This window comes from Gavia stellata, chromosome 12 (assembly GCF_030936135.1).
Source record: "Gavia stellata isolate bGavSte3 chromosome 12, bGavSte3.hap2, whole genome shotgun sequence".
Lineage (NCBI taxonomy): Eukaryota > Metazoa > Chordata > Aves > Gaviiformes > Gaviidae > Gavia > Gavia stellata.
This window is the reverse complement of record NC_082605.1, coordinates 11,941,742-11,964,832: the sequence shown is the minus strand read 5'-3', so window position 1 is coordinate 11,964,832 and position 23,091 is coordinate 11,941,742. Positions and strand designations below refer to the sequence as shown.

General features: G+C 47.5%; 1 protein-coding gene across 2 annotated transcripts; it reads left to right on the top strand.

Moving 5' to 3' along the window:
- The first annotated feature begins 1,421 nt into the window (after positions 1-1,421).
- On the top strand, positions 1,422-21,584 carry RAB7A (RAB7A, member RAS oncogene family). Of its 2 annotated transcripts, none has more exons than XM_059823111.1 (6): positions 1,422-1,485; positions 17,089-17,149; positions 18,212-18,338; positions 19,156-19,374; positions 19,921-20,049; positions 20,230-21,584. In XM_059823111.1, the coding sequence occupies exons 2-6, from the start codon at positions 17,097-17,099 to the stop codon at positions 20,323-20,325; spliced, it is 624 nt and encodes a 207-aa protein (XP_059679094.1). In that variant the 5' UTR covers positions 1,422-1,485; positions 17,089-17,096; the 3' UTR covers positions 20,326-21,584. The 2 variants fall into 2 exon arrangements, with proteins under 2 accessions (XP_059679094.1, XP_059679095.1); XM_059823112.1 differs by lacking the exon at positions 1,422-1,485 and adding an exon at positions 13,227-13,255.
- The last annotated feature ends 1,507 nt before the right edge of the window (positions 21,585-23,091 follow it).

Here is a 23,091-nt window from a genome sequence, read left to right as displayed (position 1 = left end):
GGGCAACAGAGACGCCAAATCGGGCTCAGGCCCCTATACCTCTGTTGTCTGACTTCTCTAAAGTAGGACACCCCATGTGCTTTGCAACAGATACTCCTCAGAAGGGATTCAGGCTGGGCCCAACAGATAACGATGACTTTAACAGCACACTTGCCATGCTGCACTACCATTACTTTATTGATCTCAAACTGCTTTGCAAGCATTAATGAATCAAACCTTGCAGCATCTTTCCGAGGTGAGCATTCCCATTTCCAGGTGACACACAGGGAAACTGTGCTACCCTACAGAGAAGGCAAGCAATATGCCTAATGATACGTGGAAGAATGGTCTTGGGACAGAAGGAAGAGCAAAGGTCTTCCAACTGCCAGTTCTGCAATCTCTCTGCAAATCAGTCCCTGTCTCTTAGAGCTGGAAGCAGTCTGCTGTATACTGCTCAGAAGTGATTTTTTTTTAAATGTAGCTATAAGTAGCTTCATTCCTTTTATCTAATTAGCTCTAAAAATATTGTCCTTGGTTGCTTTAGTTTTTGCTGCGTTCACAGGTTAACGAAACCCCCAGTAGTCATGTGACTTGGATGAAAAGAACAGAATATTCAAGTAATTGCCAAGTAAGAAAATGAGCTTGCTGCCAACATGCAGAGTGGAAAATATGGATTTCTCTTGCACCACCAGGATGGTTACTCTCCCATGTATTAAGGTGCTGGAAAGTTTACATAGTCCCATTTCACTTGTCTGCATTATTGATCTGGGAAGCGGTTATTGTGTGATTAATCAACCTGAATGTATCTTAAATTGTCATTTTACTTTTTTCTTTTTTTCCTGACAAATGCTGTTGCTACGACCTCATTCCAGATCACAGCTGCAAATAAAAAGATCCCGAAGAACAAATTTGTGCCCTTGAGTCCCCATCCTTTATTTTTGAAAGCATGAAGCAGGAAAACTTCTCCAGCTGTTTCCTTCTCTCCTAAGACCTCTGAGGAAAGGCCTGCGGCTGTCGGCAATGCTGCCACATAGACAGACAGCAGCTCTGGTGTGATGGGAGGCCACAGAGGAGGCACACCCTCGTACCCACACCCTCCATGTCCGCACGGGTGTAGCAGCTTGCTTGGTACCACAAGCAACATCTGGACTCCGGACGGGCGTGCTCGGTCAGGCCCTTCTTCCCACATAAACCCCCGGTCCCAGCGGGAGGCCGCTAGGCCCCTCAGCCTGTGCAGGCCACGGCCCCGTCGCGGCCTCGGCCGCCCAAGATGGCGGTCGGGAGCCCGCGGTCACGTGACGCGCGCGCCACCGCTCCCCCTTCTTCCCCCCTCCGCTAGCGCCGGGCGGCGTGGTGACGTCAGGGACAGCGGGCGGACCCCGTGACCGGAGGTTGTCGGGGGGAGGCGGAAGTGAAAGCGGGGAGGCGGTTGGGCCCATTAAAGCCGACCGAGGCGAGCGGGGGGTGGCAGCGAGTCTCGGGCGGGCGCCGCGGCACACGCACCAGGTGAGGCCTTGCGGGGCGCCGGGGCCGTGCCGCTGGGGGTGGGGATCCCTTCACGCCGGGGTCTGGGGCGGGTGGGTGGTGGCTCCGCCCCGGCCCCTGGAGCCGCCGGGCGGGGGTCGTCGCTCGGCGCCCCTCCCCGCGGTCGGCGCCCCCTCCGCAGGGGTAGGGGAGGCGCTGCTTTCGTGCTCTTCGGGCGGGCTCCACTACCGGGGCCTGGGCCGCCGGGGAGGGGCGGTGTTTGCCTACCCCCGTGGCGGGGTCAGGCGGCCGGCGCCGCCGGGTGCTGAGCTCCCCGGAGCCGTGCCGGGCCCGGCCCGTCGCTGTCCCCGAAACAATGGAGCTGGGCCGCGGGGGTCTCCCCGGGAAAGGGCTCCTCCGCGCAGCTCTGCGGGAGGGGGGGCCCGCAGGCCTTTCCCGGGATGCGGGTTTCTTGAGGCCTTTGTGGGAACCTCCTCTCCGGAGAGGTCCGAAGTGGTACCTCCCCGGGAGGAGGGCGTATTGTCTGTGACATGTGCTGTTGCTGCAGCTTCCTCTCAAAGCGTGAAGAGGCTTTGGGGCAGCTGGTGGCTGAAGATGGCCTGAGCGCTGGTCTCTGGGGAAGCGCTGGGTTGGGGTGGTGAAATGCTGCTCTTGGTGGTCGGTGGATATCGCTTTTAAGATGAGCAGACTGCCCTGGGAGCAACTAATGTGACAAAATAGGCGGCTGAAGAGACTGGCAGTTATTGCGAAAGTAGCTCTCAGCGTGTGTAAAGCCTGAGTCAGTTCTAAGAAGTATTAGAGTGGATGTTAGAAGTGCTTTTGGCTGTGAATGTATAATAAGGTAAATTAAATGATAGATATACTATTAGTCTCCAGGTAGAAATAGACTAATAAATATGGAAATAACTAATTGTTGTACTTAAAGACAACTGCCCTGTCTTCCCTGTAAATAGAGGGATTAGTTTAGTAGTAAAACAGCTGTAAAAAGGCTGTCTTAATCTGAAGTAAGATAGGTAACCTCAGCATCAAAATGAGTATGTTTTACCCAGTAACTCTAAACCCTTTGAGTCAAAGCTGGGATTCTCAGTATTATCTCCCTGAAAACTGAAAAAAAAACTTGCTGATCAGCAGAGCTGTTGTGATATGTATGTATGAGGCTTTTTATATGTAAACTGAGAACACATGACAGAACAAAGTCCTTCCAACTGTAAGCAAGCTGTTCTTTGTTTGACAGTTGCCAATATGGAAGCTTTAAAGCTTCCAGGACTTGCCACTGGCCGGCCAGCTGTGGCCTGTGCCTAGCAGTCTCTGTTTCAGTGTGGGAATTGGGGCTGGTGGAAGTGGAGAGTTCTCTCTTTAGGGGAATGGTACATAACCAGCCATGCCACAGCCTTTGGCTGGCTACGATTTAAAGGCTTACTTGTGGGTATACTATATTCATGGGCTGTGGTGGTACCAGTAGCATGATAGAAGCTGCAGCCTTGCTGTGCTTCCAGTAGAGCCAGGCTACTGGAGCCTATGTACCCTGTTCTCTCAGTAGCTGTATTTGAGGTTAAAGTGGGTGGAGTCATTTGAATATTTCTTGTTAAATAATGAGGGCTTCGTTGCTGTACTTATTCAGGAAGAACAAGTATACTTGTCTCTGCCCCCCCTCCCCCCCTTGTGACTTCCAACAGCTGACTGAACACATGACTTGCCCTCCATGAACTAATGAGTAGACCCACCATGCCTGGCCTGAGTCGTCAGAATCCAAAGCAGCTCTAATACTGTTGCTTTCAAGTGCTGCCCCTTTTTCTGTGTGTATTATGTTAATACTCTACTTCTGGTGTAGAAAAGGTGTAAGATGGGGTTAATCTGACCCCTCAATAAGGAGAATTTTTAAAATCCAATAGCAGTTTCTTGCTCTCCTAACCTGCAGCGGGAAGTATAATTGATAAGATTCAAGCCAGCAGCTACATTAAATTTGTCTCTTCCCTGTGCTGTCATGCAATGGTTCATGTCCTCAAATACCCTCAAATAGTTGAACATGAGACACTAAGAGTTGTGCGTTAAAGACAAAGGTGCAAGTTAAGAATTTAAGTAACTGAGTTGCAGAGACTACACTACAGGCATCCTTGCCCTCCTACCAAAGCCAGTGAATCAAACTATGCCAAGTAGCACAGACATGTTACAACATTGGTCAATCCTTAACTGAAAGTGGAAAATGTACAAGCTCTACCATAGGTTGTCCTCTGAAATCACTTAAGGAAGACACCACTTTGCTTGGTTTACTACCCGAAATGAACGTCTGTGGGCAAGAGGGCTACCAGATGTAATTTCTGCAGCACCTTCTTAAAGCTCACGTTTTAAGAGTCTTGTGTTGGAAGGTTATGTGAATTACCTGTCGGAACAAATCTCTGGCAAAGCTTGTCCTTGAGGAAATATGACAATTACAATCAAACCATCTGTGCAAAACTATAAATAGCTTTGTCTCTAACATGTATGGGATTTTGGTCTGACTTGTCTGTGAAAATGAGACTAGTTTATGCAGAACTTAACATTTGGCTGTAAACAAAATTGCTTGTGCTTGATTAGGGTGCATTTTTAAATGCTGCATCGTGAGATAGGTGTCTGGCAAGCCCCAGTTTGGGAATAAGGGCTATGGAATAGGGCACTTGGATGTTTGCGTTCTCAAAAACTGGTGGATGTGTGGGCTTACAGATACTTACTGGTAGCTGTCCCTGCTGTTGTTATAGAGCAATTTCTTCAGTAACTGAAGTAAACTGAGCATTTGATAAACAAGTACAGAATCCTCACCTTGCATGCTGCCAGTGTTCCCTAATGTCTTCTGGGCTTCTCCTCAGCTGTGACCTGAGCTGCTCTTAAGCCCTTGTTACTTGGTGGTGGACCTAAAATTCCCTTGCAGAACTGTAGAGTAATTTAAAGCGTGTTGCCCTTGATGGGAGTCTAGATAAGACCTTACCTAAATGCTGAACTTGGCTGGGCACTAGCATGCTTGCATGCTGCTTGTCTGACAGCAATCCTCCATCCTTCAGATGCTGAAGTACTTAATCCTTGCACAGCATTGTTTTGATAATTGGTGTTGAATTGCCTGATGAGTTGGAGTTCAGATGGCTTCCCCCTGCAGCTTCCTAAAATGATCTCTTGCAGTTGCTGTGTAACAGTCTGTCTTCAGACATAGTTAAGTTGTGACAGTAGATTGTGAAGATAAAAGGGTCAGTTTTTTGTAGTGACAATCCAAACATGAGCTGTGCCTCTCAAAACTAAAGTAGGTATGGATAATTAATTGAATGACAATAGTTAATATACCATTTTCAGTTCTGCAGTTAGCTGCTCTACTGAAGATCATATTTCCCTTTTAAATGCACCTTGAATAAAACTTCCAAATGAGTGCCCAAGGTCAGTGACTCCACATGTGCTGTTCAGAAGTAGCAGGTAGTGAAGGGATACCCCTCTATCACATGGTTGCTCTCTGGCTTCCAGCGTGCTTGTTGCTTTTGCGCTCTGTTCGCGGGGATGCAGTGCTCGAACCTGGTGTGCTGCTGCATTTTCTGTTCGGTGGAGATCTGCCGTGGTGATGTCATTGTTGCTGTTAGCGCTGTTCCTGTGAGACTGCTCCTCCTCTCTGGTGCCAGCAATGAGCGCTCCGTCCATGGGGGAAGCTGTGTCAACACTGCTGTTGCTAACTCACGGTCAGTGATGGGGAGGGAAGCAAGCTTGTCAAGGCCACTGAAGTGTGTTGATTTACAGCTGATCCCAAATAGCCTTGACTTCTCTTGCTAGGGAACCTATTTTGAGGCCATGGCTTTTTTCACAGGGCAATGAAACTTCAGGAGGGGTGCACTGCCTTTGAGATGAGATTGAAGTGTAAACTTACGGCACAAATTCCTATTTGTATAATTTAAGGCACTTGATGTAGTGAGTGCTCTTGCCTCTCCATAACAACTTAAAATGTCAGCTTGAGGTGACTAATTGTATCTAACTGTATTCGCATGAGTTTCAAGCAGAAATTCCTAAATGAAATTGAGTAGATCTTTATATTGTCGATTAAGAAAACGGTATTTTTCTGTCTGTCGTATATCACTGCATACTGTAACTTGGGTCACTTGGCAGACAAGCTGGACTAGTGAAGTGGTGGACAAAAGTGAAGGCAGGCAGCTGGAGCTGCCTTCAGAGGCTACCTGGCTGGAGTACCTGGACCTCGGTTGCTGGGGTGACCGGTTTATCTAACGAGTCTGTGCTGAAGGCTTGATCTCTCTCCAGCTGGGAAGCAGCATCCTCTTGAAAGTAACCTGCTTGGTGCTTGTCTCCCTCAAGTGGGCTGAGTCACTTGGCTCTGTAGCTCTCTCTTCCTCTGGGCTCCCAGACATCGGTAATGATATCTGAAGTCCAAACTGGTACAGTGGTAACAGTGTCTCAAGCATGAGCACTGAGGTGGTTGTAATTGAGGCATGCCTAGGCCTGATCTTCCCCGCTGCTAACAAGAAGATGCAGTTTACCAGTACTGCTCTCTTAATCTCACCATACAAGTCACTTCAGTGAGGTTTTTTTGGTCCTTCATGGAGCTTCATCAAGAGAATAGCTGAGCTGGTAAAGTATTGATACAGGATCTGTGCAAGAGGTATGAGGGTATGAAGGATGAGTCTGAAACTGAGTCTCCACAGTAGGAATTCCTTGTTAGGCACTGACTCAGCTATCATGGCAAGCTACCTGTTACACTCCCATCCTGGGACTGGTACTGAAATACTTGTCCTTCCTGCTCTGCAAATTGCATTAGCATAGTAAGAGGTATTGAGTGTGTGTAGGATCAGGAGTTCTGCTCGCAGATCAAGGTTTAGTTCTTAGATTGCAACCTGTACCTAGAGGAAGCCGCCTCTCTAGAAGACTCATTACTGAGAACAGGACCTCCTGGAATGGATGTACAGGAGTAGGGTTTTTGCCATTAATGTTGGTCTTGTACTTCTCCACCTCTACTTGTCTGGCAGTAGGATCTCCCATCAGTATTTGTCTTATCTCTTCTATCAAGCTCCTGGTGCTGAAGGAGAGACAATAATCACGCTCTGATCTGAATCTCAGGTGTAAGCTACAGGGTCTGGCAGGCATCCTGAGGGACATCATTTGACTTGAAGGCCTGAACCTTGGTCAAAGTCTGCCTTCAGTCACTTGTTTCCTGCCCAGCCTCTAGGAACTGGTGGAAGCTAGCAGCCAGGAGTAGATAAACAAGGCTTGTTTACCACTGACAAGGTCTAAGATTTGTGCTTTGCTTACCACTGCAAAGGTTATCTAACACCTCCTATTTGTGTTTCTAAAACTGAAAGCATGACAGGAATGTGTGAAACCTTAGAAAGCTGTAGACAAAACTAGAAATTAATCTGAGTACTTGAAAAATACTGTCAGATATGGTAAAGATCTAACAACTTTACTGTTTCTTAGTGGCCTGGCTAACTTGCAATATTTTGAATTGGTCAGCCTTATCTTTTGGACACGAAGATTAAAACTCAGCTGCCCCAGCACTGTGCTTGATTTACAGAAAGTAATGGGGGAGTTGTGTTCAGTGGGATGGCCTGGTGTGAGAACTGTGCTGGGCTATTGGTATTCATATAGGGGTTACTGTAACTGTTGGTTGGCTCTACTGGTTGGGTGGCTGTGTGCCAAAAGGCTGACGGACATGACTGTATACACCAGGAGGTATGGGCATTATAGCTATGTTCCAGTTAGTAGTGTAAGATTTGTCTTGCTTGATTTGGCAGCTCTCCACCAAGGAGACTGTTCTGGTAGAGGCATGGCAACATGAAAGCTATGCTGGTATAGCTGAAATGCTTTGCGTAGGCAAGGCCCTTAGTCAAGACACATGGCTTGTTGCCTAGTGTCTCCCAGCAGCCAGCAATGTGCTCAACTCTCCTCCCACATCCTGAGATTGTCTCCCCAGGGCAGAATAGGGGAAGTTGAGCTTGCTCTGATAAAGGGGGAGGGGTGTTAAAGCAGGCATGCCAGTTCTTGTAACAGCTTGATCCTTGGGGAAAATAACTGGGAACTACCTGAAATCCTGTAGGATTTGCAGGGGAACTGCTTCCTCCTGGAAGGTAGGGGCACAGCAATACTGATTCTTGAATGACAACATAACTTGAGCCTCCAGGAGGAGGGTAGCTGAAGATCTTCAGACACTTGTTATCAGCTTGTTAAGGCTCTGTATATGTCTGCCCATGCCTAGGAGAAATATCCTGTGGTATAAGGGCCCTTCAGCTGCTGGAGGAACTTGTGGACTAAGAAACTTCATGACTGGAAACCTCCAGCTTTCACTGAAGCTTCTGGGTATGGCTTTCTCACAGAGCTGTCTTCCTAGAACCTGAAGACTACCACTTCAGCAGCCCTGGCTTTCTGTCTGGTCTTGTTACTGTGTGGTATTAGCTCTGAAAGGGCCTTCCTGCACTCCTGTCCTGTGCACAGCTGCAGTCTCCAAATACCTGCTGTGGAGATGAATGATCATCCTCAGGTTGCTGAGGAGCACAGTGATCCATGAAGGATGGCTGTCCAGCATAGCTGGCTGCATTGCTGGGGATACTTTCTGCACTCCCTTCCCTCTCTCCTTTTGGCTCAGGCCATTTATCGCATGGAAGAGCCTGCATGTGCTGCTGTAATCTTAGTCTAAGCAGCAGTCTGGGCAAAGTAGTGTTCCTGTAGACAGCAAGAAATTACCTTCAGACCTTTCCCACTGCTCCTAAGCACACTGTTGGTCTGACTAAACGTGCAGAGACACATCTGCCTTGGTACTGTAAGCAAATATGATTCTGTGCTTGTTTTGCTCCCACTTTTGAACCATGTAGTCAGATCAACATGATATCTCCACAGGAGAAGGTGGCTGCTGTGATATCTAAACCGGTAGAGATCAGTTTCTAAGCTTTACTCCTTCCTGGATGTGGGGTGGGGGCTAGTCCTACGTAGTTTGGACTTTTCTAGGGTAATGGCAGCTTTAGAGCAAGAAACTTGTTCAGTTCCACATCTAGTATTTAAACATTGTGCAGGCATAAAACAACTCTGATATGGAGAAATGCCGGGAGGTGTAACAGGGCTGTGAATCAGTGAGGCTTGGACTGGAGAACTTGGCTTTGAGAACTTGGGCTTTGAGCCTGACTGATCATGTGCATTAGTGCCTCTCAGGAATGCAGTGCTCTCCAAATCTCGGCACTCGCAGCCCTAATGGAGCCGCAGCTGAGCTGAGACCTCAGGCAGGGCAGACCCCTTCTCACGTGCAAGTCCTGTGATTCCACTGCAGACATGGCTCCTACCAGTGGCATTACTTCTGCCTTCCCTGTGTCATCTGGACTCTCTGGCAAGCTGGCCATTGGCATGTCCTCTTCCAAGGAGCTCTTTGAGCCCTTGCCCACAGCAGGGATGCATCCTAGAGCCTCCAGCTGGGGATTGAGGGTATATCTGAGGCAAGCTAAAACCTTATTGCCACTGAAAGGAGAGTCTTCCCCAGCACCAGCTCTGGAGCTTCCTTGATCACACCAAGAGCCTATTCTGCTCACAACTGTTCCAAAGCTTTTGCTTTCCAGCTGGGTTTCCTACATGTTTCCCCAGGCTGCATGTTGCCCCATCATTCTCTCAGTTTAGCACTGAGCTGTCTTAAAAGCGTGTTATCCAGGAACAGGATGCAGCAGAGTATGTGTGGGCCTGGTGTCATATCCATCTGGTAGTTAGCTCACAGACCAGGTCAGTTGGCTATTAGCAACATGTCCCACCAGTTTGGTGCTCACATGGAAGCAGTCAATGAACTGAACTCAAAGCTGGTGTAGCTGGCTGCTGCTGGCTGGTTCCTGAACTTCATTTGGTCCTAGAGCAGCTCTGCCGGCACTAGATGCTGCAACTCCACCCTCAAAATGAGGTGGAAACTTACTGCAGACAGCTGTAGTCTAAAAAGCCAATTCCTCTGGGATACTGAAACATGTTTTAAGATTCTGTTTTGGTGCGAGACATGTCAGTGTGCTAGCAAGCATCTAAAGCTCTAGGCTGTTCTTCAAGAAGGTGAAGCTTTTGGCTTAGGACTCTGAGGTGGAGGTGGGAAACACTGGACAAGCATACCTACACCTGACAACTTGCAATATAATGTTTTACATAAAGTATCAAAAATTAATTTGTAGCTGAGGCTCCCAGCTCCCTGAACAGAGGTAACTCCTGCCTCACATGGCTGACTGGGAAAGGTACCAACTGGACAGAAGCCTGATCTTGGTGAAGCTGCAGTAAGTAGCAGGCAAACTAGCTGCTCTTCCTGAGGAGGGAACGATGAGCTGTGCTTGAGCTCTTGGCTGGGTACCAGCAGGAGGGAATATGTTGGTTAGAACAGCAACGTAAACGTGTGGGGAGGAAGGAGGTGGAAAGCAGTTTTGAGATGCTACTGATACAGCAGCAGCTAGAGTGTACCCTTCTGTGAAGCTGTCATAGGAATATCTTGCCAGCTGCTTTTGGTGTGAGCTTAGCTTTAACTGACTGCTTCTCTGTGATGCATCAGTGAGGCCTGAAGGCACCTCTAAAGCACCTCTGCTGAGTGTATAGTCTGTAGGAGCCCGTTGCCCTAAAAAGCAACCCATTTACAGAGAGCAGTTCTTGCAAGTTGTCAACCCAAATGGCAAGATGTTCCTAATTTGCTTTTTAGGCACAAAGCCAGCACATGTCCCTGCTAAATGTGAGGCTTTCCTAGATGGGATCTTCCAGCCAGCTGGGGAAGCTGAGCTACTAGTAGACCTGTCATGGAGCGGAAGAGGGTACTGTCCTGCTTATGGAGCCCTTGTCAATGTAAGACTCAACTTGCTATTAAAATTTCATATGCTTCTGTAGCAGTCCTCAGTGCAAGGGTGCTAGGCACTTGTTCCACTTGTAGAGCACTCAAGTTTGGTAAGGAAAATACAGAGGCTCTGTAGCAGTCAAAAAATCAAAAGCAGGCTTATTTCTAGCTTCTTCCTTAAAGGCAGCTTGGCACCTCTTAAGCTATGTTCATATGAAAGTAACAGACCCTGCTGATTGTCCTCTGGCTAGCACTCAGCTTTTTCCCAGCTGAAAGGACAGGGCTTCTGCTCTGCTCTTGTGTCACTCTCAGGAGAATGCAAGTGAGATATGTTAAAGGTTGATTTCCGCTGGTCTCAGGCATTCATATTGAATTGCTCAAGCTGTCACTTGTAGCTTTGCATTAGCAGACACCTTGTTAGCAATGTCTGTATGACCTCGTAGTTGGAACCACGCTGTTATTAAATTGTATTGATAAAACTTGTTCAGCTCCACCTTGAGCTCCTCCTGCAATTGGAGATTGAGGCTTCAATACAAAGGGTGTCTGGATCATTAGGGTGGTCTGCAAGTGGGAACTGTGATCCTGGTCAACTAATGGCAAATGCAGACTATCTGCCTTTCCTCAGGATGAGGCCTTGCATTTTCAGGGTAGCTGAATTGGAACAAATTCATGTGTCTACTCAAAGCCTCAGCTAAACTTGGCTTGATAAACCATGGCAGGGTACAGTGTGACCATGAGGCAGGTGATATGTGCCAGTCTGGTGTGCTTGATCCTATATAAACTGGATGAATATCCAGTGAGCATCTCATTTCAGTGGCTGAAGGTCTAAGCAGACATAACCTCCTGAGATGCCAAACATGCTAGGGAACTTCCTACTTCTGGGAAGGAACTGGTTCGGTCTGACTGAGCTGGTCCTGAATCATTCTTCCAGCTTCAGTTTCCTTGAAGAAATGCAGAACCATTGGAGGGGGGTAGAATAAAAATAGCTCCTTGGTGTAGTACAGAGACTTAATGCTTTGCAGCCTCCCCCATGCGAGAGAACAGTGAGCAGAGGTGGTGTTTCTATGTCAGGAACACACTTTGCTGCATTTCAGGGCACTTTTCCTGCATTTCAGGATGGAAGGTTCTTCCAGTGTTCAAGTGTCGCTGTTTTCTGCTTAGTCTGTTCACTGTGGTGGGCCCACTGCAGTGCGTGGTATACCCTAATGGAGTACTTGCTCTATCCAGATTGGATTTCTCATGTTTGGGTGTTTTTGCTAAAGTCCTGTGATGTAGTGGAGAAGTGAATGCTCCACTTATCAGCCACAGCACCCAGAACAGACCTGCAGTGCTTCAGGTTCAAATGTGCCTTTTTGTGGAACACCTACCTACTCTTGTGCTGTCTGCTGGGACAGGGGAGCAGAACTACGTATTCATAAGTGCTGCAGTGAGTTTAGCTCTGCTTGATGCTTGCTCAACTACCACTTTGCACCTTGTCAGCATAGTGTTAAATATCCCTGGCAAAGGACTCAAGGTGAGAGGTGCAGTCCAACAGTCTTGCTTCAGTGTTCATCTGGTTTCTAGTGGAAGGTGCACACAGCAAGCTGGTAGATGTAGAAGCAGAGAACTCCTGGTCAGATGTCCCAGTTCTTCTAGCTTCTGCATAAACATGTTTTTGTTCTTGGTTAGGATTGTGACTTGTAGCTTTGCTATTAACTAGTTCAACAGTAAGGACTGCTCCAGCAGCTTATCAGCAGGTTTAAAACTGATATGGGTATGCTGCTGCTTAGGGAGCTGTTGTCTTCCATGGAGGTGAGATTTCCCCCTGCCCCAAGGCTAGCTGCTTTCATACTAAAATTGTCCATGAGCAACTTAACAGGGTGATCCTTTCGCAAGGCCTACTTCTGTTAGAGGATAGCTAATCTAAGAGATCTGGTGGACCATCAATGCAAGCTCCTACTGTTCTTTGCTTGTACCAACCCAATTAATATTAAAATGCCTGCATTGTGACTTGACACATGTGAACATCTCTAAGGAATCCTTAACCATCCATTTCTGCTTTGAGTTAAAGCAGCTGTCTTAATATAGCAAGTGAAAGGACAGTTGTAATGTACTCTGAAGCAACAAGGGAAGCTTAATTAGATTTGGCATAGGCTTTATTTGCTTTAGCATCTGAGGAGCTGTAGCACTATGGAGCTTCATAGGACAGTTTTTGACTCTTCCTTTCAGATCAGCTAAGCCAGTAACACTAGCAGGTCAGATGTTAGGGGTTCTCCCTTGCTGCTCCAGCAGGCCAGCCTTACAAAGGTAATAGCACTACTGTGGGAGAGAGCATGCTATACCAGGCTTAATCTCATGAGGGTTAACGTACTGTTAATGGCTTGTTTGCTTAGAGGGGTAGGCATTACAAAGTGAGTGGAAGGTCTCCTCTCCTCATTAGAGGCAGCTATGTCATTCCTTTGGCACCAGTTAAGCCAGGAGGACGAATGATGCTCACTAGTCTTGATGGATGGGAAGTTTCTGATGGCTCCTGAGCAGGGCTAGTTAGGTGTGCTGGTGGGCTGTGGTCTGAGCAGTCATGCAGGTGACCTCGCTCCAAGAGACTTGACACAGTGTAAACCAGAACTGATGTCTTGGATCAAATCTTAACAAACAGGTTTTTCTTCATGATGTCTGTGAAAAAGGAAGTGTTTGTTCAAAAATGTTCCTGGGACGGGATGTGAGCCCTGTGTGAGCTCACACACTGCCATCTTAAGGGCTTATGTGACTCTTACAGGATGCTGCTCTAGAGTAATTATACCCAATACCATAAAGCAAGACAAGCTGCATATATAGTGCAAAATAGTCTTAGGCTTGGATACCACTGACTCAGCACTATCACAGTTTTGATCTCAACTCAAGCTGAGTTTGCTTTCTGCAGGAACATAGGGGAAAACCTGCACAGCCTACATCTCAGCTTAGCTCAGTAATTTAATATTTCTTGCAGGTGTGACTGGAGAAACTCCTCATGTGAACTAACTGCTCCTTCAGGTATTGAAGTGCTTTGTTTGTGAGATAAAACTATATTCTTCTTGGTGTCCCTTAGTTGATTTTGTACTAGCAAGGTTCACCAGAAATGAGATCTATGTAGCTTAGAGCATGTATGTGGGCTCCATTTCTGGGACACAAGGCAGTAATGAACGTACTCAGTGCCATGTAATGTGAGAAACAGCCTGTGTTAACAAGGGAATAATCATAAATTGCCTCTGACTTCAGGCAAGCAAATCTTTGAGTACTGAACCTGGCCCAGGGTTGGTTGTTTGCACCTTGTTCCACTGACACAACAAATAGCATGCTGTAACCAGGATCTACTGAGATATTTCTGAGCTTACTTGAACTGCAACGTGTGGAAGTATCCTCTGCCATGAAGATGTTGTATTTGCTGTTGGCTTAGGATTTTGGTGACTTCAGCTCATACTTTGCATGGTGTTAAGGAGACTGTAGTAAGTCTTCACTTACTAGTGCTCTCTGAAGGTCCTGTGTCTTTCATTTCCAGTACCCCAGCTTGTTAAAAACACTGTGGCTGGAAGTCAGCATTGGAGGAGGCATGGTATCCTGTCCTTGAAGTAGTTTGACCCTTTGGATTGCTTCATAAGAAACCCCAGTTAAGATAAAGGGTATGTCTTCAGTCCATCTTGGTTGAAGTTCTCACTAGGACCAGTCAGACCTCTGTTTAGCACAAATAGCTGCTTTAAAGCTGGAGCTGCTGTTGGAGACCTGCTCAGGCACCCAGAACATGGTAAGGGTAAGGGAAATAGCAAAGGTGGTGCTGTAGAGAACAACTTGATGCTACTTAAACTTAGAGGGGTTTCTTTCTATAGGAAGGCTTCAGGAGGTAAAACACTGGTACTTCCTCCGAGACCTGGAGATGTGGTATCCTCTCCAAAGGCAAGGTCTCTTCTTGTGCTGGGCAAGGAACAACTCTGAAGTATTGGTCTGCTTATCTGTAATGAGAAGATTAATAAGAGGGCCTGGCCCATCAACTGTCTGGGCTTTCAAAGCAGCATTGATCAAGCCTAGTAGAACACAGGTGGGAAACTCTGGGCACTGTTCACTGCTGGCCCCTGGCAGGACTGCAGTTCCTCACTGTCTCATGGCCCAAACCAAATACCAAGCTGAGGCAGCTCCTTCTGTGCTATGGCTCATATCCGTTGCATCACCTGGGATGATTCTCTCACCTGATTAGTGTTCATGAGGCAGTAATAGACCTTCACACTGATGGGGTAGCCTGTCAGCTATGACAAGAAGGCAGTGTCAGGCCTGACTCAGACTTCCTTCATGTCTGCAGGTGGCTGCTTAGCTGAGCTACTTCCATGGTAATAAGACTTGACAGAGCAGTTAAGTTCCCCTCCCTTCATAGTGGGACTTCAGGCTGTGTTGAACTTGGGTGCTAAGCATCCAGCGTGATTTAGTGGTGTAATTTAGGGCTCTGTAAATCCCTCCCTGAGCATGAGAACTAATGCCAGCTTGTCCAAATCTGCTTTGAATACCAGGAAGCAGCGAGCTGCAGCAGCTGGTGGCAAGTGATACTGAAAACACTCAGAGGAAAATAGAAGCAGTACATGCTGGTTCTGGCACAGCCACTTCAGGGTGAGTTGTTTTCCTCTGTCCTGAGGAAAACAGGTGACTCTTACACTGGACCTGAACCTATACAGATGTTTTTCGTGACAGTTCAGTGTACACAGCTGTCTAAGTTGTTTCAAAGCTCTGCGCTCTTGCTTCTTGCTCCATCTGGGCTGATTGTGCTGCAGAAGTCTCTGGCTTGGCTAGCACAAGTGTCACTTGTGCTACATGCTTTGAAAACACAGGAGGTGCAGTCTGCTTGAAGGAGCTTACGTGGTCTGTTCTCCCCACAGCTATAAAGGAGATGAGCTCTAGAGTGTGGATCTTGGCAAGAGCAGAAGCAGGCCTAAATGTTGGGGTTGTTGACAACTTTCAGCTGGCTCTATCTTGGCTAGTATAGCTGGGCTGCCAGTTGGATCAGTGAGCAATGCAGTCCAGCATAGACAGCCTTGGAAAGGAGAGGTGTTTACACTTGGAGGAACTGTCCTGTGCAGGCTCTCTGGCATCTGTTAACACCCATCTAAGGATAGCATGAGCTCTGTGGGTGCCCTGTCACTGCTGTTCACTCAACAAGCCACTGGCTGTTATCTTTTCAACAGAGTTTCCCATCTAGATGTGTCACGAGATGCGTGAGGTGGGTGTAGTCCGACAAGGTGTAGCTGTAGGTGCACCACTACCTATGGTGGCCGCAGGAGGCCTTCTGCAGCATTCACTGATGGCAAAGTCTAAGATGTGTGTCTTTTAACACTCAAAGCTTGAGATGATTAAGACCTTTTGCACCTGGACTCTGCATCTAGTAAGAGGCTCCTGCAGCTTGGAGCATGTTACCTCCTGTAGTAGTGGGATGAAGCAGGCTGCAGTTATCTAGCAGCTTAGGCTGTTGCATATCCCAGGAAACTCATAGGACTGAGCTGCTCAGAAGATGCATATATCCGTGTTGTAGAAGTGAAGATCTCCTTAGCTGTGACAGTCAGGAATAGCTCCTGAAGAGTAGGAGTTGTGTGGTGCAATGAATGTGGTGCAGCAGGATGGGAATTTTAGGGTAACAAAGTCCCCATTTAAGGGCTTAGTACATGAAGCCTCTTGTCAAGGGTCTCTGAACTCAAGTAGCACAGCTATAACCATCTTCTGACTCCTCTTGCTGTACAGAACCTGTAGGGCTCCTCAGGAGTCCTTGCGTTGTGGACCAGGTCAGTGCCAAACCAGGGTCTGTCATCTGATCAAGCCTGAGCACCTAAGAATAGTTTGTCCCATCCCCTCCCCAGAGGTGGGGAGAAGGGCATGCTCAGCTAAAGCACATCCACAAGTGTATTCAGACCTGCTGCAGCTGATGTACTTCTAGCTGCTTCACTAATCTGAAGGAGACCTGGGAGCAAGTAAGAGTGTGGATCTCTGGAGCTCAACTCTCACTCCTGCTAATTGGATGGACTATTAGTGGCCCATTTAGAGCCACCTGCCTGTAAAGTGGACTGCAGTCCTTGCAGGATGCAACTCAACGAACAACTCGTCATCTAACAGAGCAATAGACTGAACATTGTGAGGTTTGTCACTGTAGCCTTACTTGTCCTTCCACTGAAGGTGAGGTGGCAGTAGTTAGCTTCATATGCTCTCAGCAAAGCTGCGGAGTCTGGTAGCAGTTTCCCGTGTGGTTCAGCTGGCCTGTGTGGTTGTGTTGCGACTGCTTCAACCACAGCATATCGTTAGGACTCAGCACTCTTACAAAGCACAGCTGCTAGAGAAAGCTATCCCTTCTCCAAGCTGAACCTGAAAGGTGGAGGAAGTCCATTTTTTTTTTCTACTGGTAAACTACTGAACAGTGTGGTATTAGACACATCTCTGCTTACATCTCACTTAGTAGCACCTGTAAGAATTAGCCTGTGTTGGGAGCTGATATGCTTTACTGCACTGCCTCCAGTGAGGCTATGGGAGATGGCTTAGGCTGGTACACCCACAAAATGGCCTGGAAATAGGGTCCAAAATGGACTTGGTACTGTAAAGGACAAGTGCTTGGCACATCTACCTGTTGGTATTAAGTTGCCACTACTGGTCTGATACAGCCCTGCCTATGAAATGGGCAAACACCTGGTTAGTGCTCAAGTGTAGCCTTGAATTGAAGGAGTCTGGTTTCAGGAGTGCTGGGCCCTGCCTGTAGCTGGTTCCTTGCTGGGAGGCAGGTTTCTCAGAGTCCAAACTTGCTGCTTTCTGCCTTGAGGAATGACATGCTAATGGTGTCTGATGGGACTGTTCCTCTTCCTTTCTAGTGTAAAAGATGACTTCTAGGAAGAAAGTGTTACTGAAAGTCATCATCCTTGGAGATTCTGGGTAAGTGGAGGAGCCTTTAAGCTGCTAATCTGCATATGGCTGGAGCAGTGCTCTTGACTAGTGGGAGCCTGGATGCACTGTAAGAACCAGCAGTGCTGGGAGGAGAGATTTTACAGCCCCAGATAGCTGTGTTACCTTATAGCTTTAAGACCTCTTCACCACCCTCTGTCCTGAATGTGTCCCTGCAGTTTAATATCTTGAAGTCCTGCCACAATATTAAACGGGGGGAAGTGCAATGGGTAGACCACACCAGTCACAGAACTGGATAGCCTTTCTTCAAGGAGGACGTATGGTGTTGAAATGAGCATTTTCCTTAAATAAAAAAAAATCCAAAACCTGCTTGTAAGCAATCTTAGGTGACTTCTTAAAACTGTGCCTCTGTCAGAGACATAGTTTATACTGAGCCATCTGCTTAGCTTCTGTCTGATCTGGCTAGAGCCTGCCCCTTGGAGTGAAAGGCTTTGCTGTGTGCTGTTGAGCAGGGAGTCTGCTCTGCTGTTACAGGTACCTTGCCGTGCAGGCTGTAACCCAACTCCTGTGACATAAGGCTTATTTATACCACTGTGCCGGTTTCTCAGCCACAGAGAGGGCATGTGAGCCTCTAAGCTGGCTCTCTGGGGTGGATCTCCACCTCTGGGTGCCTAGCAGATGCGTATGTGAGCTGTTGCTGGCTGAGATTGTCTGTTTTTCCTCCTTCTGCAGCAGCTGAAGGTGACTCTTTCTGGTGGGTTTCTCTGGGGCAATTAATCTTCTTCCAAAATTGCCCTTGTGATCAGAATGTGATGCATCCTCCTTACCAAGGATCAGATTACTGATGGGGAAACAAGGTTTCTCAAGATTGTAATCCTTTGTATCCTTGGGTAGCTAATGCTCTTACTCAGCATGTCGCCTCAGCATCTATTGCTGTAAAAGTCCCTTCTTGCAGAGGTGGGTACATTTTCCCTGGTTGGAAGGCCAGGAGGCTATGGTGGAAAGCAAAGGGCAGTGGGATGTTCTGTTCAGGGTGGTTAATACAAACACTGTAGAAACAGCCTACCTAGTCTTTTTTGTCTTTCTGTGCAGGGTGGGAAAGACATCGCTCATGAACCAGTATGTGAACAAGAAATTCAGTAATCAGTACAAGGCTACGATAGGCGCAGACTTCCTGACAAAAGAGGTCATGGTGGATGACAGGCTAGTGACAATGCAGGTAAGGAGTGACTCTGCTCCCTGCTGCAAGGGGTGCCTGGCTGCCTAGACCACACTTGTGTGGAAGTACCTGCTCCAGTGTAATCCAGAGTGGTGCAGGAGTCGGTGTACTGGGTATGAATCTTGTTTGCATTAAACTGCTCTTGGCCATAGGTGCTGCTGGGATTCTCCTCAAATCTGGGCATGGGCTGAACAAGGGAAGGCAAAGATCAGTTTGGGCTCAGCTAAGAGCAGCTTTGTCAGGCCCTGTTTAAAAACCAGTATTTGGTACTGTCAGTAAACTAGATCTTATTAAAAGATGCACTTTCCTAGTGTTCAGGAACTGGAAAGGGCTGGGAAAGGTCCTTAGTCGGGTCGACTACTTGTGCTGCCCTGAGTCCTGTGGGTATAGTGTTAACCTGCTAGTCTGCTTATGTCTCTAGTATCCAAAGCTTTCAGCTCTCCATGGTGAGACTGACTGCAAGGCAGAAAAAGCCCTGTTGCAGCCATCAGAAGAGTGTTTGGACTGTGCTGGTACCCAAGCGCACCCAAGCCCTGCAGGCAGGTCACCTGCTGACCCTAATACCTAAGTCTTGCTTGCCCAGAACAAGGATATGTCCCTTGCCGAGGCTGAACACAAACGAGGTTAACTATCTTTAGAAGGGTGTTTCTGGCTCTTGATACTTAGTGCCTACAGAAATTTTCTACCCTTCAGGTGCTCCTCTCTGGCTAGCTGGGGGCTGTAGATGCATGGTGGAGAGTTTTGAAATGAATGCCGTTAATTGTGGACTGAGTATGTCAGAGTAGAGCTGGCTTATCTGCCCCGTCTTTTGCTCCAGATATGGGATACAGCAGGACAAGAACGATTTCAGTCTCTGGGAGTTGCCTTCTACAGGGGAGCAGACTGCTGCGTGCTGGTGTTTGATGTCACAGCCCCCAACACATTCAAAACCCTAGACAGCTGGAGGGACGAATTCCTCATTCAGGCCAGTCCAAGGGATCCTGAGAACTTTCCTTTTGTTGTGCTGGGAAACAAGATTGACCTAGAAAACAGACAAGTGAGTACTGGACTTGCTAGCCTCCTCTTAGCAAATTGCTGGAGTGGGAGACCTTGTTGGAACAGGGGAGGGTTATCTAAGAAACAGGAGTGGGAGGTGCCTGAGTGTGGCTCAGCTGTTGTGTGCCACTGGGGAAGAGTTTCTGCTGCCTGGAGGGGTCAAATGCCTTGTGTACAGCATGCTCCTGCCCACTGGTGGAAGGATTGCAGCAGCTCCCTGGGTAGATACAAGGAGAGGAGCTGATTCTCTCCTCCTCCTGAATTGCTGAGAACCTCCTATGGGAGCAAGTCCCTGCTCTGCAGATGCCTGAGCAATCTGTGTCCTGTGGTTTCATCTTCCTTGGGCGTGGTGCTCCTTGCCCCGGAGCTGAGTGTATCTGGCGGTGGGCAGCAGTCTCCTGTGCTCTGTATCAAGGCTGTAGTTTTGATGAGGTCAGAACTGCTGTCTTAGCTCAGGCTGGATACAAGTGGTCTCTGGCCTTGCCCTGGAAATAAAACACCCTTCCTGCATAGCTGAAGGTGGTGATACTGCTCTCTGTCCACCCAGGTCACCACAAAACGGGCGCAAGCCTGGTGCTACAGTAAAAACAACATCCCCTACTTTGAAACCAGTGCCAAGGAGGCCATTAATGTGGAACAAGCTTTCCAGACGATTGCACGAAATGCACTTAAACAGGTAGGGAGGGGGACAGCGGGTGCCTCTTGCTTGCAGGTGCCAGTCCTGCCTGCCAAGATTGGCTGCTGTGGGCAGCCTTGGGCTTGCCAGCAGCCTTCCCCAGCTGAGAATGGCTCCTTGCATGCTAGGAGCTGTCTGTAGAGCCATGGCACTAACTCCTCCCTTCTTTTCTCCCACTAGGAAACCGAAGTGGAGCTTTACAATGAATTCCCTGAACCCATCAAACTAGACAAGAACGACCGAGTGAAGGCTTCTGCGGAGAGCTGCAGCTGCTGAGGGGAGAGGGAGGGGTTGAGCACAGTCCTTCACAAACGAATATCACACTTAGGCCTTCAAACACACAGCCCCTCTTCTGTGTTTAAAACGAAATTTAAAAAAAATTTCCATCTCCAGCTGCCAAAATCCACCCATCCCCATGAGCATCTGTGAGTCCCGCACTTCAGAGCTCATGTCCCCACACCATCCACATCACACTTCATGGTAACAGACCTTTCTCTTAGTTTAAAATGGAAACTCTTATGTATGTTTGGAACTGAATCTAATTCCAGGTGTCCAATGGAGAGAAACTGTTTACAGGTAATCTGTGTAACAAGTTACATACATTTTTAACTGTCTCGTGTTTTCCCTGTGAAGGCTGCAACTGGAAAGGCTGATTACCCATAGTTCATTGCAAGCTCAGCACTCAGTCCAACTAGGTTGAGTTTTGTATGTATCTCTGTTAATGCTTGTTACTTTTAACTAATCAGATCTTTTTACAGTATCCATGTATTATGTAATGCTTCTTTAGGAAAAATCTTATAGTACATGTTAATATATGCAACCAATTAAAAATGTATAAATTAGTGTAAAATTCCTGAATTACATGTTCAAGTACTGAAACACAGATTGTGTAGAAAGTGAGGAGGACACTTGTGAACTGCAGCGTGCTAGCAACACAAAGTCCAGATAGAGGCAGTATTCTGTACAGTAGAGATGAACTGTGTAAGCCGCCTTGTTTTGAGGCCAAAAGGCTTCATCTTCGGGAAAATCTGTCTGGCTTCCTTGTATCTAAATTCTCAGACTTGCATAACATCATTGATATGCACACTGGATTATTGGATTTAAAATTAAATACAGCTATGAAATGACCTCATTTGTTCACCTCCCCTACTGCTTAACTCCTAACATCCTGGAGCGAGTGTGAGAAGGAGCCAGAGCTGAGGTGTCCCAGTGGCTCTTTGTACTGTGGAAGGAGCTCCTCTCCCACCTGGGTTGTGGTAGCTGTTTCTCAATGAATGACCTGGACTATGAATCTTCCCTTTCTTCTTACTGACTGCTAATCTGGATTTTTGGTATGGAAAAACTTGGCAATCTAGTCCCTCTTCTCTCTTCCTTTCTTCCTGGTATTTGTTCTTGCGTTTGTAGCTTGCTTAAATGGAGCCCTTCTACCTGTTTTCCAGAGGTCTACATTCTAGTACGTAGGCTGAGCTCTGATGTAAAGAGACAAACATGATGCCAATAAACTTAACAAGAACAAACCTTCTTGTTTACTCCTGTTTCTGACTCTCTTTTTTTTTTCTTTACTAACATGCTTTCTTTCCTCTGTCTAGTTACCGTTTTAGCAAGCCAGTGCCTGCTAATTGAAGGGTGTTTGTGCTTCTTATTGTAAAGTCTGTGCCTTCCAGATTGGTTTTCAGGAGTGGGTCGAGCAGGCCCTGTGTGCTTGGCTGACCCGAGACTGTGGTAGGGCAGCTACCCTCCACTTTTCTTGAAGCGGATTGCAGTGGAAGGAATGGTGCTGGCTCCCATTGCTCTTCTATGAGCATAGTCCTTCAGCCCTGGCTGGAGCATATGAAAACCTTTTGTGGAAGGGTGGAGAGCAGGGCAGTGCTCTTAAAGCTCTTGCTGCCTTTCTTTGGGAGGGGCTGGTCAGAAGAGCAGGCTCAGCCCTTCCCAGCTCACCAGTTAGGTGTTTCAGCTGGAGAAGCAGCAAGGCTGGCCTAGGGTACTTTAGAGAGTGAGTTAAGGACCTAACCTTGACTAGGCTGGATCAAGGAAAAATCTTAATTTCTAGATGCTGGGCATGATGCTCTGCTTGCACTCAGCAAGGCTGAGCTCACTACTCCTGTGCCCACAGGAAGATAGAAAACAAAAGTATAGAGAAATGAGGCCAGTTATTTCAAGATCCTTCTAACGCTTTGTGCTCTATATCCTATTTTATATCTGTGTCCTATCATGCTTTTCTCTAAGTTTGACTGGGGTCTTGCTGTCCACATCAATTTCAAATAACTACTTTGCAATAGCAATGTGTCCTGGTGGGACCACTTTCCTGTCTGCATCTTTTTGGAAGACTGATCAGCTCATTTCCATTTAAAGCATCCCTCTGTGCTTGTTTTCTGTAGACACAGTTCTAGTGTAGAGAAAGCCAAGTTGAGGGAGGGGGAGCAATAATTATAACATGATGTTTGGGGGAAAGGGGATGGTCTTAGTTTTGTATGTACCTCCTGCTGCTTTGGCCTTGGGTGGTGGAGCTGAGGCTGGAAGGGCTGCACCACGCAGCCCTGAAGAGACACTGTGTTTAATCTCTCTCCCATCAACCAAACTGGCAGTGACACAAGGCAGAGTGTTCCATAGGGCATGGGACAGCTATGGAGCTCCTTGCCACAGGATGTTATGGATGCTAAAGGGGAGGGGAGGATTCAATTTACCACCTACAAACCAATGTTTTTGCAGGTGGGAATAGGGTCTAAATGCATAGAAGTGTGCAGAAACCAGTGCAGGAGGCATGCAGTGTGGGAATTAGTGCCCTGCTGTTACACTCAGGGCTGAGGGTGTCACAGATGGGGACTAGTGTTCCTGCAAAAATCACTCATGTCATTACTGTGGTCTGAAGAAGCCTGGGACTGGAGAAGCTGGCTGGACCCATTGTCCCTGCAGGGTGCAAGTGTGCTTAAAACCACTCCTAGCATCAATGAGGCCTCATGGCTTTTATTTCTGTGCTGACCTTTTTGCCTGCAGCTGCAATGATGATGTGTGCAGGAGTGACTTGCTGCTGGGCAAATC